Source organism: Colias eurytheme, chromosome 2 (assembly GCF_061535395.1).
Source record: "Colias eurytheme isolate Ceu_HAF_F1 chromosome 2, ilColEury1 Martin Lab GWU primary, whole genome shotgun sequence".
Lineage (NCBI taxonomy): Eukaryota > Metazoa > Arthropoda > Insecta > Lepidoptera > Pieridae > Colias > Colias eurytheme.
Genome location: NC_142981.1, coordinates 5,679,570 through 5,693,118, shown reverse-complemented (window position 1 = coordinate 5,693,118; position 13,549 = coordinate 5,679,570). Strand labels below are relative to the sequence as shown.

Genomic DNA, 13,549 nt, shown 5'->3' with positions numbered 1-13,549 from the left:
CGCTGCCGCTTCAAAGTAATGCTAATTTGAATAGAATCTGTTACAAACATCTTACATTGTTGATCAGTAGGCAAATAAAATTAAAAACTATCTTACAAATCAAACCAGGATGTAAAAATGCATCCCTCAATTTTCTTTTCATTTAATCCAAAAATTTCTTAACATATCATAAATTATTATAAATCATAAAAAAATTGATCATGTTACGTTAAAATAATATTTAATGGAATTCCATAAACAAATAACTAAAGCTATATCTATTAAATAAAAAAAATATACCGCCCGAATTAATAACCTCCTCGTTTTTTTTGAAGTCGGTTAAAAGAATATATCAATCAAGTTAACAATTGGTAAATTATTTTATACGTAACTTGAAAAACTTATTTGATTAAATGGGACCTACAACTTCTCTCGAATTAAACGTTTTGTCATTAATATAACTTTATTTTTATATTTTTACAATGGCGCAATATATTGCCAGCAGCTGTTTACTAAAATATAAAATAATACCTTCTTGAAGTAAGAGATACAGGGCAACCTTGAGGTAAAGTGGATTATTCCGGGTTCTTCCAGCCAACCGGTTGCCGCGTCTCTGCTACGAGCTGCACTCACTTATGCCTTGCATTATGTTACATATAGTAGTTTCAATATCAGAGTAATAAAATATTACATGACGTTCAATACATCTACATGGTGATCATAGGTATTCATTGTTTTAGTCAAAAAGAAAAGCTTCTACTTACCTTTTCTTGGAAGTTCAAGATTTTAAAAATTATTCCAAAATTTTAAATTATGTTTATAATGACACAAACATATTTTCATACTTTTATTTTTTAAATATGCACCAATTCACATTCTCAAGAGCTTTAAAGTTTTAAAACCCTGTACTAATAATAAACCTATAAAAGCTTTTGGTTTATTCAGTTTCCTCATTATTAATATTCAAGTAACAATCACATGCAAAACAAAATAGTTGCAAAAACGTGTTCTACTTCATATTTATAAGAAAAGTGAAAAACAAAAATAATTTATTTTCTTGCAAATCGACTTGTGTGACCTTGTATGTTATTTTAACAGGTTCTGCAACAAACGTCGCGTCGCGTCCGCTCAGAGTTCCGACAAAGCAAACCAATCTCTATGGCTTCGCACACCAGACGACATGTAAATATGTATAATCCTTTATAACCACTTCACAACTTTCGCTTTACTGAAAAATAAGCTTAAATATCTTAAGCAACGTGTTATCGATAGATGTCTGCCATATGTGTGAGTTTTATATTATCTGTATTATAACTTATTATTACTTATCAATAACTATTTTTACAAGTGCATTACGTCATTATTAGATAATAACTAAATGTGTGTATTTAATTAACTTGATCATGAAATTCTTGAAAACTGTGACAATTTTAAAAACACATGTTTTTTTTAGAAATAATAGGTAAATTTGAGACACAAGCCGCATTCAATTCTGGTAGGTCAGGAACGCATTTTGTCATGATTCATGATCAAGTCTCAGCTTATACAAAACAAACTTTCAAACACATTGGCAACATATTTAAAGATAGTGATAGATAATAATAATAAACAAAATTGCGTTTATAGTTAAATAAAGTTTAAACCAATGCTTCAATCAAAAGCTTCTTATAAAGCTATAAAATACGAAGAGTGCAAAATACGTTAAACATTGCAAACGTTCCTTCGATGAAAATATTTAAATAAATAAATAATTAGTCTGACACAATAAATAACACAAGAATGCTAAAATATTTTATTGAGTTTCAGCAATAATATATTTAAAATAATTTTAATTTTAAATAAGGCCTTTGCTCGGTAATGCAAATACAATTAGCTACTTTAATTTTTCGACACAAGCAAAAAGCGCGACTTGATATTTAATTTTTGCGACATCTATATTATGATAACAATAAATATATTATCTTTGGGTATGAGTAATTTGCTAGTTCTCTTCGTCGTTTTCGACAGTATTTGCCTGAGATTTGGGAATTTCATCTACATTACAATCTATATCGGAAACAGGTTTTAATTCATTATTTGGACTAGTATCGTCTGCTTCAGTCTCTATATTGATTTTTAATTCTTCTGCACCAGCAGAATCAATTTTATCAATATCCGTATTGACGGGATTTATTTCGGCCTCTGGTGCCTCAGGTACATTATTAATTTCTAAATTTGGTACTTGTATTGATATTACTTCACTATCACATTCCTTTGCAACTTCTGGTAATTTGTTTTCCTCTAGAGGTTTAAAAATTTCTTGTAGTGAGGAAACTTTCTTTTCAGATGGTATTATTCTATTTAAATATACCAAAATATCCGATAAAGAAACAATACCTACAAGTTTACCGTCCTTATTTACCAACAACAGTCGATGACTTTCAGTCCTTACAATAACTTCTAAGGCCTCATATAACGTAATACTGGAGAGACATTTTTGTAATTTCTCTTCCCAATCCTTTTTCTTCGTGCGCACTTCGCCCAGGGGTAGTGACAAGTTAGAATACAATTTTTCGCTAACTAGATTCAAAACTTCATATTTAGCGTATACATCTACAAGAATACCATTTTCATCTAACACTGGTAGAGCAGATACATTTTTATCTAATAAAAGCTGAAAAGCATCTTTTACAGATGTAGTGTCTGACACTGATATTATTTCATCATAAGTTCCGATATTTAAATCCATAATTTTCTTATGGAAAAACGTTAACTCGGGAAATTCATTAAGATACACAAAAAGAAATCGTAATATCCTCTTGTGAGATAAAATGTATAATACATCTCCAGAAGTTGGATCAATCATTAACAGACGATGTACTCGATGTTTTATTAGTAAATTTATAGCTTCATGTAATGATTGGTCTGGGCCAATGCTACACAAAGGCTTTCGTGTAGCACGTAAAAGCTTCCTCCAAGTGTGTAGCGTGTGAGTTTCCAACTCATCCATAGATATTTTTTCCTTATCAAGATGTAATAAAATTCTGATAAAATCGGTTACTGTTATCATACCTACGAGTAGTTTTTTATTCGCATCCCATAGAGGTGCAGATCTTATACCGTGGGAGACGAGAGTTGGAAATGTTTTTCTGACTAAAAACTGAGTATCGAATATAATGACTTTTGCCGATTTTGGCAATATTTCATAACATCTGTGGTACTTAAAAAAATTTAACAACAACCTAGTTTTGTCTCTACCTCCTATTGATATTTGAACTATAGATAAATATGGGTCGTATTTGGGAAGTCCACGAATTTCTCTGAATAATTGTTTTGCTTGTATTGGATCTAAGGAAGCATATGAATTTTTATGATAAGTTGGTGACGTGGTATCTAAAGAGGATCGTCGAATTTGCTTTGTTGCTTTCTTTTTAGTTGATTCAACAGGAGGATGATCACTTGTCGAGGGTTTACTTCGGAATATGTCCATAACTCTTGTAATAGGACTATATTTTCGTGACGACACACCCGTAACTGTATAATAGTATTTTTTATGAGACTCTTTGGACTCTGCGGCATTATTTTCATCTTTTGTGGTTTCTGGAGATTCTGCTGGTTTAGGCGCTTTAATATTTTGCATTAGAGTTTGATGCTTTTTAGAATCACTTTTTCTTCTAATTCGAAAAATATCGAATATTGAACTTCTTGGACTAGTTGATGTACCATGAAAGGTTTCGTATTCTTTTTTTCCGCTCGTATCTCTTTCAGTACTAGAAGGTCTGGAGGTTTCTGCAGCTTTGTCTTTAAATATTGATCTTACATGAGGTCGTTGTGATTCAGCGCCTCGGGTACCAAAATGAACAGTGTGGACATTACTTTCAGGTAATCGACTAGTGCTTGGTACTTGATCATCTGTAGCTGAAAGCTTAGTAACAACAAATTTTTTTCGTTCACCCACTACAGTTTGACTTTCTTTTTGTGTTTCAGAATGTGTTTTTTTCTTTTTGTGTTTCTGTTTAGATTTTCCATGTCTAGCTGGTGATTCGGCAGACGCTGATTCATTTTCTAAGATAGGATCCATAGTATAATTTTAATTTATTTAATTTGCTGCTAATTTTCTTATACACCATAATACTACAGACGAATTGCCAATACCTGTAAAAAACGAAAGTATAATAAATACTATAGTTTATACAAATTTATATTTCAAGACTCTTTATAAGTAGAACTGAGTAAATGACGTAACTAGTTTGATTGAGTGATTTGGTGGATTTAGTGACAATGACTGAATTATATTTCATAATTTTATGTATTTAGTTAATTAATCAACAATAATAAAAAAAATGGCTTATTACGTATTTAACGATATTTAATATTTCGAGTTCCCTATGCAATTATTTTAGGACATAGTCTACCCTTAAACTTTTCTTTATGTACTGTATTAAATTAATTAATGAACATATGAACAATTGAATGTCGTTGCTAAGCAACAGGTCAAGTGTAATGCAGCAATTTACTGCACCATTTTAATATGCTCAAATTTCAAATTGATTAGAAAAATTGCAATCTACCTGTAATTTGCTTATCTTGTTCAATAGCATTTCAAATGTATAAACATTAGCTTTGATATAATACAAGGAAAACGAAAAAGCAAGTAAATAATCAATACTAGATAGGAAGTCGGTGAGCCTAAATACATTGTTACGTAAAACCATTGCCTACCTGATTTGTGTTGGCATTTCATCTTCATAACTACTACAACAATTATTATGCAATGTCAAAACAAGTCACTAAATGGTATTTATTGAAGAATAACTTATGAAAAAACAATTTTCCAGAGCATCGCGTGATATGGATGCCGGATTCGTGAATGGTCCGCCATGTTGTTATTTTGCGGGTGGGGTGCAGTGACATCTATCGACGGGTGCGGGAATCCGGGAAAAGGTGGACGGGCAATGGGCATGAATGCGGTGGAAAACTTGAGGATATAGAGTACTGTCACAAATCGCAAGATGTCAGTAAAGAAAAAAAGTCTATATAAAACACTTTAAAAATATTTTTTAGAACTAATTAAGTAGGTACCTTATCTCGCAAAGATCAATGTTTTGTAATGTTATATGACTTGTATTTATATATTTATGTATAATGCAAATATTATAAAGCGGAAGAGTTTGTTTGGTTTTTTTTTTCACGGTTATCATCACGCTAAAACCAATAGGAGCGGAGCAACGCGGGTAAAACCGCGGGGAACAGCTAGTAGAATATTTAAATAAAATATATAAAAATTTTAACTTAGGTAAAAATACTTATTTTAAATATTAAATAAAGTTTGGAAAATCCAAAAGTGCACGACTCATAATGCTCATTTAATTATGAAATATAAAAAAAAAACTTATTGTAGTTTTCGTTTTTTATTAATTGCAATTAAACGACACTGAATTAATTAATCATTCGCATTCAGTGACCTACAATTGTCGATTAGAATATTTAAAAAAAAAATAAACTCAAATGATGGATTTTTTCACAAGTTATAGAGTTTTCAGGTTTCACACATGACGGACAGGAAAATTTTTTGACCTATTTCGGTGTTTTTTCTCCAATTCTATTGAAGTAAATCAATTTTTAAAAAGTATGGGATTAATCTCCATTAAATTATCTCGACAATAGTATGCAAAATATCTTGATTCCGTGAACTTACAAGGCTATAATAATAAGAATAACTGCAAAGATGAGGCGAAAAAAATTTTTCGATCGTAAAGCACTCTCTGATGCTTCGCATCATGAGTCGTGCAATAGGTATTTAACACATTAATCAAATTATCATACTAAATTTTTTATAAATTTGTAAAATAATTAAAAAAAAAACGCATTAAGATAATAATATATATAAAATTATTATGATAACGTCTAAAATGTCTAAATTTGTATCATCTATTATTAGAAAAATTGCTAGAAATACCTACAACACTGAGAAAACGTAACGGCTATAAATAATCAAGTTGCTGCTATTTACAACCGAGTAACTTGCTTCGGAGGGAGCCTGCAAAGTTTGTTGCTAAAATTATACAAGTCAACTTTGTTAACGTATGTTGGTAATATAAGCCCACTAAGGTGGTCAAAAAATACGTATTTAGGGTTTGTTGCTTTTAACCTATTCACTCAGTAAACTTAACAAACCTATTTACTATAGTCAATCGTGTTACTCTTTTAACAATACCCAACGTGCTCTGTTGTTTTTAGCAAAGTAATTCAGTGATTTCAAATATGTTGCTTTGTAAAACTAGCTAAGTAACACAATAATGTTAATCATATTTATTGGGTAGGGACAGCCAATCTACTTTGTTACTTCTACTCAATTAAAAATTTGTATACGTAGCCAAGTTACTGGGTACTGTCAATCGTGTTCATTGGGTAACTATAACTAAATATACTCTGTTCTTTCTAGTCAATTAAGATTGGTATATTTAGCCAAGTTACTTTGAATTCTTAGGCGGGTTTATTAGGTAACCATAGCTAAAATACTTGGTTGCAAGTAATAATTCAAACGACACATATTAAGCTATATATTTTCAGTATAAGCTGACCTGTGAATGTTCGTAAAACCTATACAAGGTGTAAGGGGATATACACATCCGAACAGGGCGTGATGTACTGTTCAGTTTCATCAGTACATCACGCCCTGCTTAGATGTGTACCCCCTTTCTGTTACACCCTGTATACAATGTGAGGTCAGCTCATACTGAAAATATTTATCTAGTTCGAAATGTTGTCATTTCTTCATTTTCTTCTTTTATTTTCACCATTATTAATGCAGTGGGAAAAATTTTGGCATGTCGGAAAAAAAGCCAATGAAACGTTCATGTAGGAAAACAACACTAATTTTGCCGACACACCAAAAACTTAGAAGAAACTGAAAGAAAATTATGCACATTAATGAAATTAGCTTTATTCAGTACATGATACAATCATTTCAAGTAACATATTATCTACTACTTACACTTAAATACTACTACTTTTAAAAATAGTACACAATTCACAATGTCAAGAAACGATACTGGAGTTCTGTGTTTTAATTTTCACAATAACAGGGTGAAATATAAATCATGAGCAAACTTTTAAGGAATGACTCAGACTAAACCTGAACAACTTTAATTAGGTATAGGACCAAATCCAACATCGTAAAAGAAATATCAGCTGTTTCATAATATACAAAAGTGGAATTATCTACTATGCCAAAATCTACGGAACAGCTGATTTTATTTCGCGATGTTGGAGTTTGTTCTCTAATGAAAGTGGTTTAGGTTTGTTTACATAAAAACAAACAACCATTATGGTAATGTAAGCAAGTTACTTAATACACCTAAATTGTACTTATAAATGTATTTGATAAGTCAAAAGTTTAGGCAAAAACCATAGAATAAGCTAGGAGAATAAGGAATCTTTTTGATCTAATAATTTTATTACAACCCAACAAGTAAATCCGTCATTTTTTTTAAACATTTGAATTTATTCTCATTGAAACATAATTCACATTCGTCTTCGGGAAAATGATCATAAATGCTAAAACTTAAACATTTTTTGCACCAAAAAAAATTTAAGTACAATAAGCTCTTTACATATTGTTCGTTTTCTATTATAAAATATTCTGGTTGAACCTCGTTACAAATTTGATGTGTAGATATGCAGATATCATATCGGAACTATATCGTACCTACCTTATGTAATTTACATATTAAAGTAATAGGTATATGACAATATGATGCTTGATCAGAAGTAACTTACTAATTCAAATTTATTTTTGGTTTGATTGTGGGGAAGCTTTCAGTGATTTCGGTATATTGTCCTTTGCTTTTCATATCTTTTTCTAGCTGTAAACAAATAAAAAAAAACGTAAGTAAGTATACAAAAGTAATTAAACTAAAGCAGACAAAAAATTCTAAAAAACTTAACTCACCAGAAGATATCCTTTGGGTTTTTTAAGAGCAGCATATTCATTGTATTGAGGTATTGGAGCTATGGTTAACTCTTTTGCAGCAATGAGCCTCGTCTCTGTAGTTTCTTGCCACTTTAGTTCTACGGCTGTCCATGGCTCAGAGGAGTTTTTGAGCCATAATAGTTTGTCTTCTGCATCTTGCTCTTCTATAATAGTTTGATTAAAATTCAAAATGATGATGAAAAATTATTGTTTTTAATGTAAATTTGAATCTGCCTTGTAGGTGCTGAGGCGGCCGCGGCGCTTCAACAGACACGTTCGTCACTCGACTATGATTTGATAGAAATGGCCGACTTTGCAGGCTACGCAGCCAATTCCTTGTTTAATTTTTATCAAGTTACTCGGTCAAAAATAGTATTCGCTCCATTGTTAATAATAGATAAGTTACTTGTTTGTTTTTAAGTAAGAAACACGGTTATATGCTTCATAGCAAGTGATTTAATTTTAGCCAAATAATATTATGTCTAAAAATAAATAACTTACTTATCATTAAATAATAACGTAAGCTTGTCTATTTTGAACCTAATTCGGTAAAGGTAATATTGACCGAGTCGTTAATTTTGAAATAAATAAGTACTTTTTTAATAATAGCTAAGAATATTTAGCAATACTTGCTTGTATAATACTAGCAAAGCTTTAATGCACATTTTAAATATGTCTTGATTGAATGCAGCAGAATAATTTTTAACCGTGCTAAATTGGTACTTTGCTAAAGCAAAATTTTCTCAGTGAACGCATGCGTATCAAACTATGACGTATAATAACGTCATATTTATGACGACATCATTTCTCCGTCGCGGGGTATATAATGACGTATTAATTTGCGGGGAAAGAGGTAAAGATCGATACTTTCCCCGTGTTAAAAATATTCGTGTAATCAAGTAACGCTCGATTAAAGGAGCTCGGGAGTAGAAACGGCCTTTGAATATATACGGGTCGATAGCTCACGTGCACTATTTTATATAGGTACATAGGTCAGGGGTTCATTAAAGAGTTAATAAGTTGTGACATTCTGATAAGAGAGGGGCGATTAGCTGACCCGTAGTGAGCTTCACTTGTGATGTTGAAATGCATAATCGTGATACAACACCTGTTGTCTCAGATTGTACGCATTCAATTCGATTGTGATCATTGTTTTCTAAACATTCACAATATCTATATAATTACATATATAAAACTCAAAGGTGACTGATATAGTGATCTATCAACGCACAGCCCAAACCACTGTTCGTATCGGGCTGAAATTTGGCATGCAGGTAGATGTTAGGACGTAGGCATCCGCTGAGAAAGGATTTCCCGAAATTCTTGCGGGAACGGGGAAAAACGGGGATGCACGTACAAAGTCGTGGGCGGAAGCTAGTAAACAATAAAAACTTTAATTACTAACTAGATTTTTTTTATTAATGTATTATGTAATACATAATACCTATGTAGTATGTACCTATGTATTAAAAATATTGTTTCTAAGAAAGTAGGTAATTTAAAAGAAAACCGCGATTGTTTATCTAATCATTTTGTCAAATCCACTAGCTAGGTATAAAGAATATTAGTATATAGTATCGATTGACTGGGTATCTAATTATCAGATTTTATTTAAATTGTATTTCAAGTACAATAATTTTCAAGTCATAAATCACACAAACAAACATTCTGTTATCTAATACCTACCTACCACCTAAAAGCGTTACAAGATAGCTCCTGATTATTTCGCTGTTTCATATTTTTAGACGACGTCCACTAATCCTTAAATACACAATTTTGCTCACTGTATAATCTTTGCGCACTCAAAAGTAATTCCGAGCGTTTTACGTTCAAGTATCACTTACACGATAAGATAAAAAGATTTTTTTCGACGACCCATCAAGATCATTAGGTACCTGATTTTTAAGATAATGGAGTAACTAGGTATACATAAGTATATTTATACTTCTGAATAAAAGTAACTTGAATATTAATCAGCTACAAAGACTAATCAATTATAATTTAAATATTCAAAATATATTTTACAATAGGTAGCTAGGTAGGTACACTAATTGTTATTGGAATAAACTATGATAAGACAAATCTATCAACCAGCTATTAATTATTATTTATCATACGTATCTCTTTTGCAATCACCTCATTATGTTTTTTAGGGTTCCGTAGCCAAAATGGCAAAAACGGAACCCTTATAGTTTCGTCATGTCCGTCTGTCCGTCTGTCCGTCTGTCCGTCTGTCACAGCCGATTTACTCGGAAACTATAAGTACTACAGTGATGAAATTTGATGGGAATATGTGTTGTATGAACCGCTACAAAAATATGACACTAAATAGTAAAAAAAAGAATTGGGGGTGGGGCCCCCCATACATGTAACTGAGGGATGAAATTTTTTTTTTCGATGTACATACCCGTGTGGGGTATCAATGGAAAGGTCTTTTAAAATGATATAAAGTTTTCTAAAAAACATTTTTCTTAAAGTGAACGGTTTTTGAGATATCAGCTCTCAAAGTCGTAAAAAGTATGTCCCCCCCCTCTATTTTTATAACTACGGGGTATAAAATTCTAAAAAAAATAGAGGTGATGCATGCTAATTAACTCTTTCAACGATTTTTGGTTTGATCAAAGTATCTCTTATAGTTTTTGAGATAGGTTGATTTAACTGTAATTTATTATATTTGCTGCTACGGAACCCTTTGTGCGCGAGCCCGACTCGCACTTGGCCGGTTTTATTTAATGTACGAAGAGCATATTATTATGTTTAAATATACTTAATAGATATTAAATATTCAGATAGGTATTGATTCAGTTGTTTAGATCTATCGATCAATGATAATAATAGGTATGTTTATGTAAAATATTAATAATAGACAACTGAAAAGGCATTGTTATTAATATATATGTTACTATACAGGGTGTCCCACCATTGGTATACTAAGCGCGAAGGGACGTGTAGTTTTGCCTACACTGATCACGTAAAAAATACATAAACAACAAAATTACATCAAAAAATTTTTGATAAATTTTTCCTGAAAATCCATGTTTTCTTCTCTAGCTTCGCGCAGCCGTCATATACCGCTTCTCTAATGTCAGCTTTTTGTCTATGAAAACATAATCTTAAACGATAGCTCACGTTCTAGTGGCAAAAATGGGCGGGCTGCTTCTTAGGGGTGTACACATAGAGTTTTAAGAATTCATCTATTTGAAAAAAAAATGCGTCTGGAATTTTTTAAGTAATTTTTACGTACTCAGCGTAGGCAAAACTATAACCTCCTTTGAGCTTAGTATACCAACAGTGGGACACCCTGTATATTAATAACAATGCCTTTTCAGTTGTCTATTATTGTATGTATACTAAACTGTATCAATTAAAACACACCTACACGATAATTTAAATTTTCACATAAGATGCCCAACTAACTATTAATCGGAGAACAGATAGGTACCAACATTGGCCTCAATACTTCTGTTTTTAATTGAACTCGTTATAAATACGGAATGTTGAGGTCGATTGGCGTAAATCTCATAATGCATCGTAAAAAATAAAACAAATTATCTATATTCAGGTAGGTATTTGTGAAAATTATAATAATATACCTAGAGCTACAAACGTAGTTCTTTCAAATATCCCAAAATTATTTTAGGAACTAGGTAAGCGTTAAATAGTAATATTTTTATTTTCCTAAAATTTAAATTTATCATTGATAATATAAAAAAATGTATCAGTATTTATCATTCGTTACTATTAGGTACTATAAAATTTTCTGAAAACTATGAACTCAAACTATTTGTTCGGTTCATATTCATTTATGTAATTTTAAGGTCATCTATTTTTAAAGACAATTTAGTTTGGCAATACCTTTGTAGTAGTAGTATACGTTTACACTATACTTTTTATTATTGTTGATTTCATACAATACACAAAATTATAATAACAGAACAGGTTTGCATGCTTTTATAAAAAAATGTTAAATGTACAACTATTAACTAACTACTTAGGTAGGTACCTACACAAAAAAAATATTTTTACAATATGGCTGAAACTGTAAAAAGAAAACTACATAGATCAACCTACGTCATGAAAATAATTACGATCATTATACAAAATTATTGTAATGTGTTGTTATTCGACACTGATAAAAATGAATTACAAAACCAGATAGCTCGACACATAACCTCAAAATGGCATGATGTAGTGTAGATTATGTAAAGTAATAAAATCAACTTACTATAAAGATCATTTCGTTGAACCCCTTTCGCACAGACTATTTGTGAACAATACACACACACGGTTACAATGTGCATCATGTACCCGTCAACCTAGCGTTTAGAGTAGCATGCGTTGAGTCAGCAATTAAAAGTTACACTATCTCGTTTCACTGTGCGTTCGCGTGTTTATTAAATCGCATGAACACTATGAAAAAATACACTGGATCGTTAATAAGGGCGGCCATGTTCAATTAGCACAATTTACAATAACACAATATTCCTCGGAGCAATTAACAAGCCTGGAGAAGTAACAATTAATTGAACGTTTCTTATATAGTGGCTCTCTTTTATTCAATACCCTAATTAATGCGATAGAAAGAGACAACACACTGTTATCGGCTTGGCATTCAAATCCACATGTAGACACTTTTTGTTCTAAAAAGGTAGTGCTTGCCACTTTATCGAATACTAAAATATCGATAAATAAAAAAATTAAGTTATAAAATTGCTTGAAGATAATTTAAGATTCTTTTAATTTTGAATTATGGATAGGTAATTCCAAATTTTAAGATTTGTTTAATTTGGAATTATTCATTTACGATGCGTATTGACTGCCTTGCATTGTATGGTAGTGGTATTTATAAAAAAATATTATTTGGTATTTCGGTTTAGGTTGTTTTTTATGGTTTCGTAAAAAGGTACGTATTTTTTCCTGTTTTCATAGATTCATTCATAGAATTATACGGAACCCTTCGTGCGCGAATCTGACTTCCACCTGGTTGATCTTTTTACAAATCAATAATCGTATCCTACTAATATTATAAAAGCAAAAATCACAGACATGTATCAAGATAGACTAAGCGAGTGTACGTACTTCCCGTGTCCAAACTAAGTTTATGAAACTTACTTGACGCTGGCCTACACTCAGTCCGCGCTTACTGTTCGCCAAGGAAAGACGTGAAGCTGAATAAAGTAAAATGCCGAATTGCGCCGTTATAAACTGTAGAAACTCCACAGCTGTGAGTAGTCGAGTTAGCAGAGATGTTTCCTTCCACCGGTAAGTAATTTTCTAATCAGAATATGCACTATTTATTTTAAAATCAAATAAAGAATATCTGTGGAAAACGATCGTGACAAACACGGATACCAAATCATACGAAATGATTCGGAATACATTGCGGCTTTTACTTGGCACGTTAAAGATCGCGTCGTATGATAACAAGCAATGAATAGCGTCTTCTCATTTTTCTGTTCTCATTTTTCTGTCTAATTTTGTGGTTAGTGATGTTCATTTGATGCAACAGTTCTCGATTCTAATCGATTTTATAATCGGACAGAAAAATGATAATTTGAAGGAGCAATTTTTCAGAAAAAAAGGCATAGATTTTTTTGTCATTTAATACGACTTGAC

At 31.4% G+C, this 13,549-nt stretch overlaps 1 protein-coding gene across 2 annotated transcripts; it reads right to left on the bottom strand.

Annotated features, from left to right (window-relative positions):
* Positions 1-1,757: 1,757 nt before the first annotated feature.
* Positions 1,758-12,412, bottom strand: LOC149910360 (uncharacterized). Of its 2 annotated transcripts, none has more exons than XM_090112964.1 (2): positions 12,159-12,412; positions 1,758-4,113 (listed from the first exon to the last, which is right to left on the bottom strand). In XM_090112964.1, exon 2 carries the CDS (start codon positions 4,037-4,039, stop codon positions 1,961-1,963), a length of 2,079 nt encoding a protein of 692 aa, XP_089969090.1. In that variant the 5' UTR covers positions 4,040-4,113; positions 12,159-12,412; the 3' UTR covers positions 1,758-1,960. The 2 variants fall into 2 exon arrangements, with proteins under 2 accessions (XP_089969090.1, XP_089969098.1); XM_090112972.1 differs by lacking the exon at positions 12,159-12,412 and adding an exon at positions 4,681-4,818.
* Between the last annotated feature and the right edge of the window lie 1,137 nt (positions 12,413-13,549).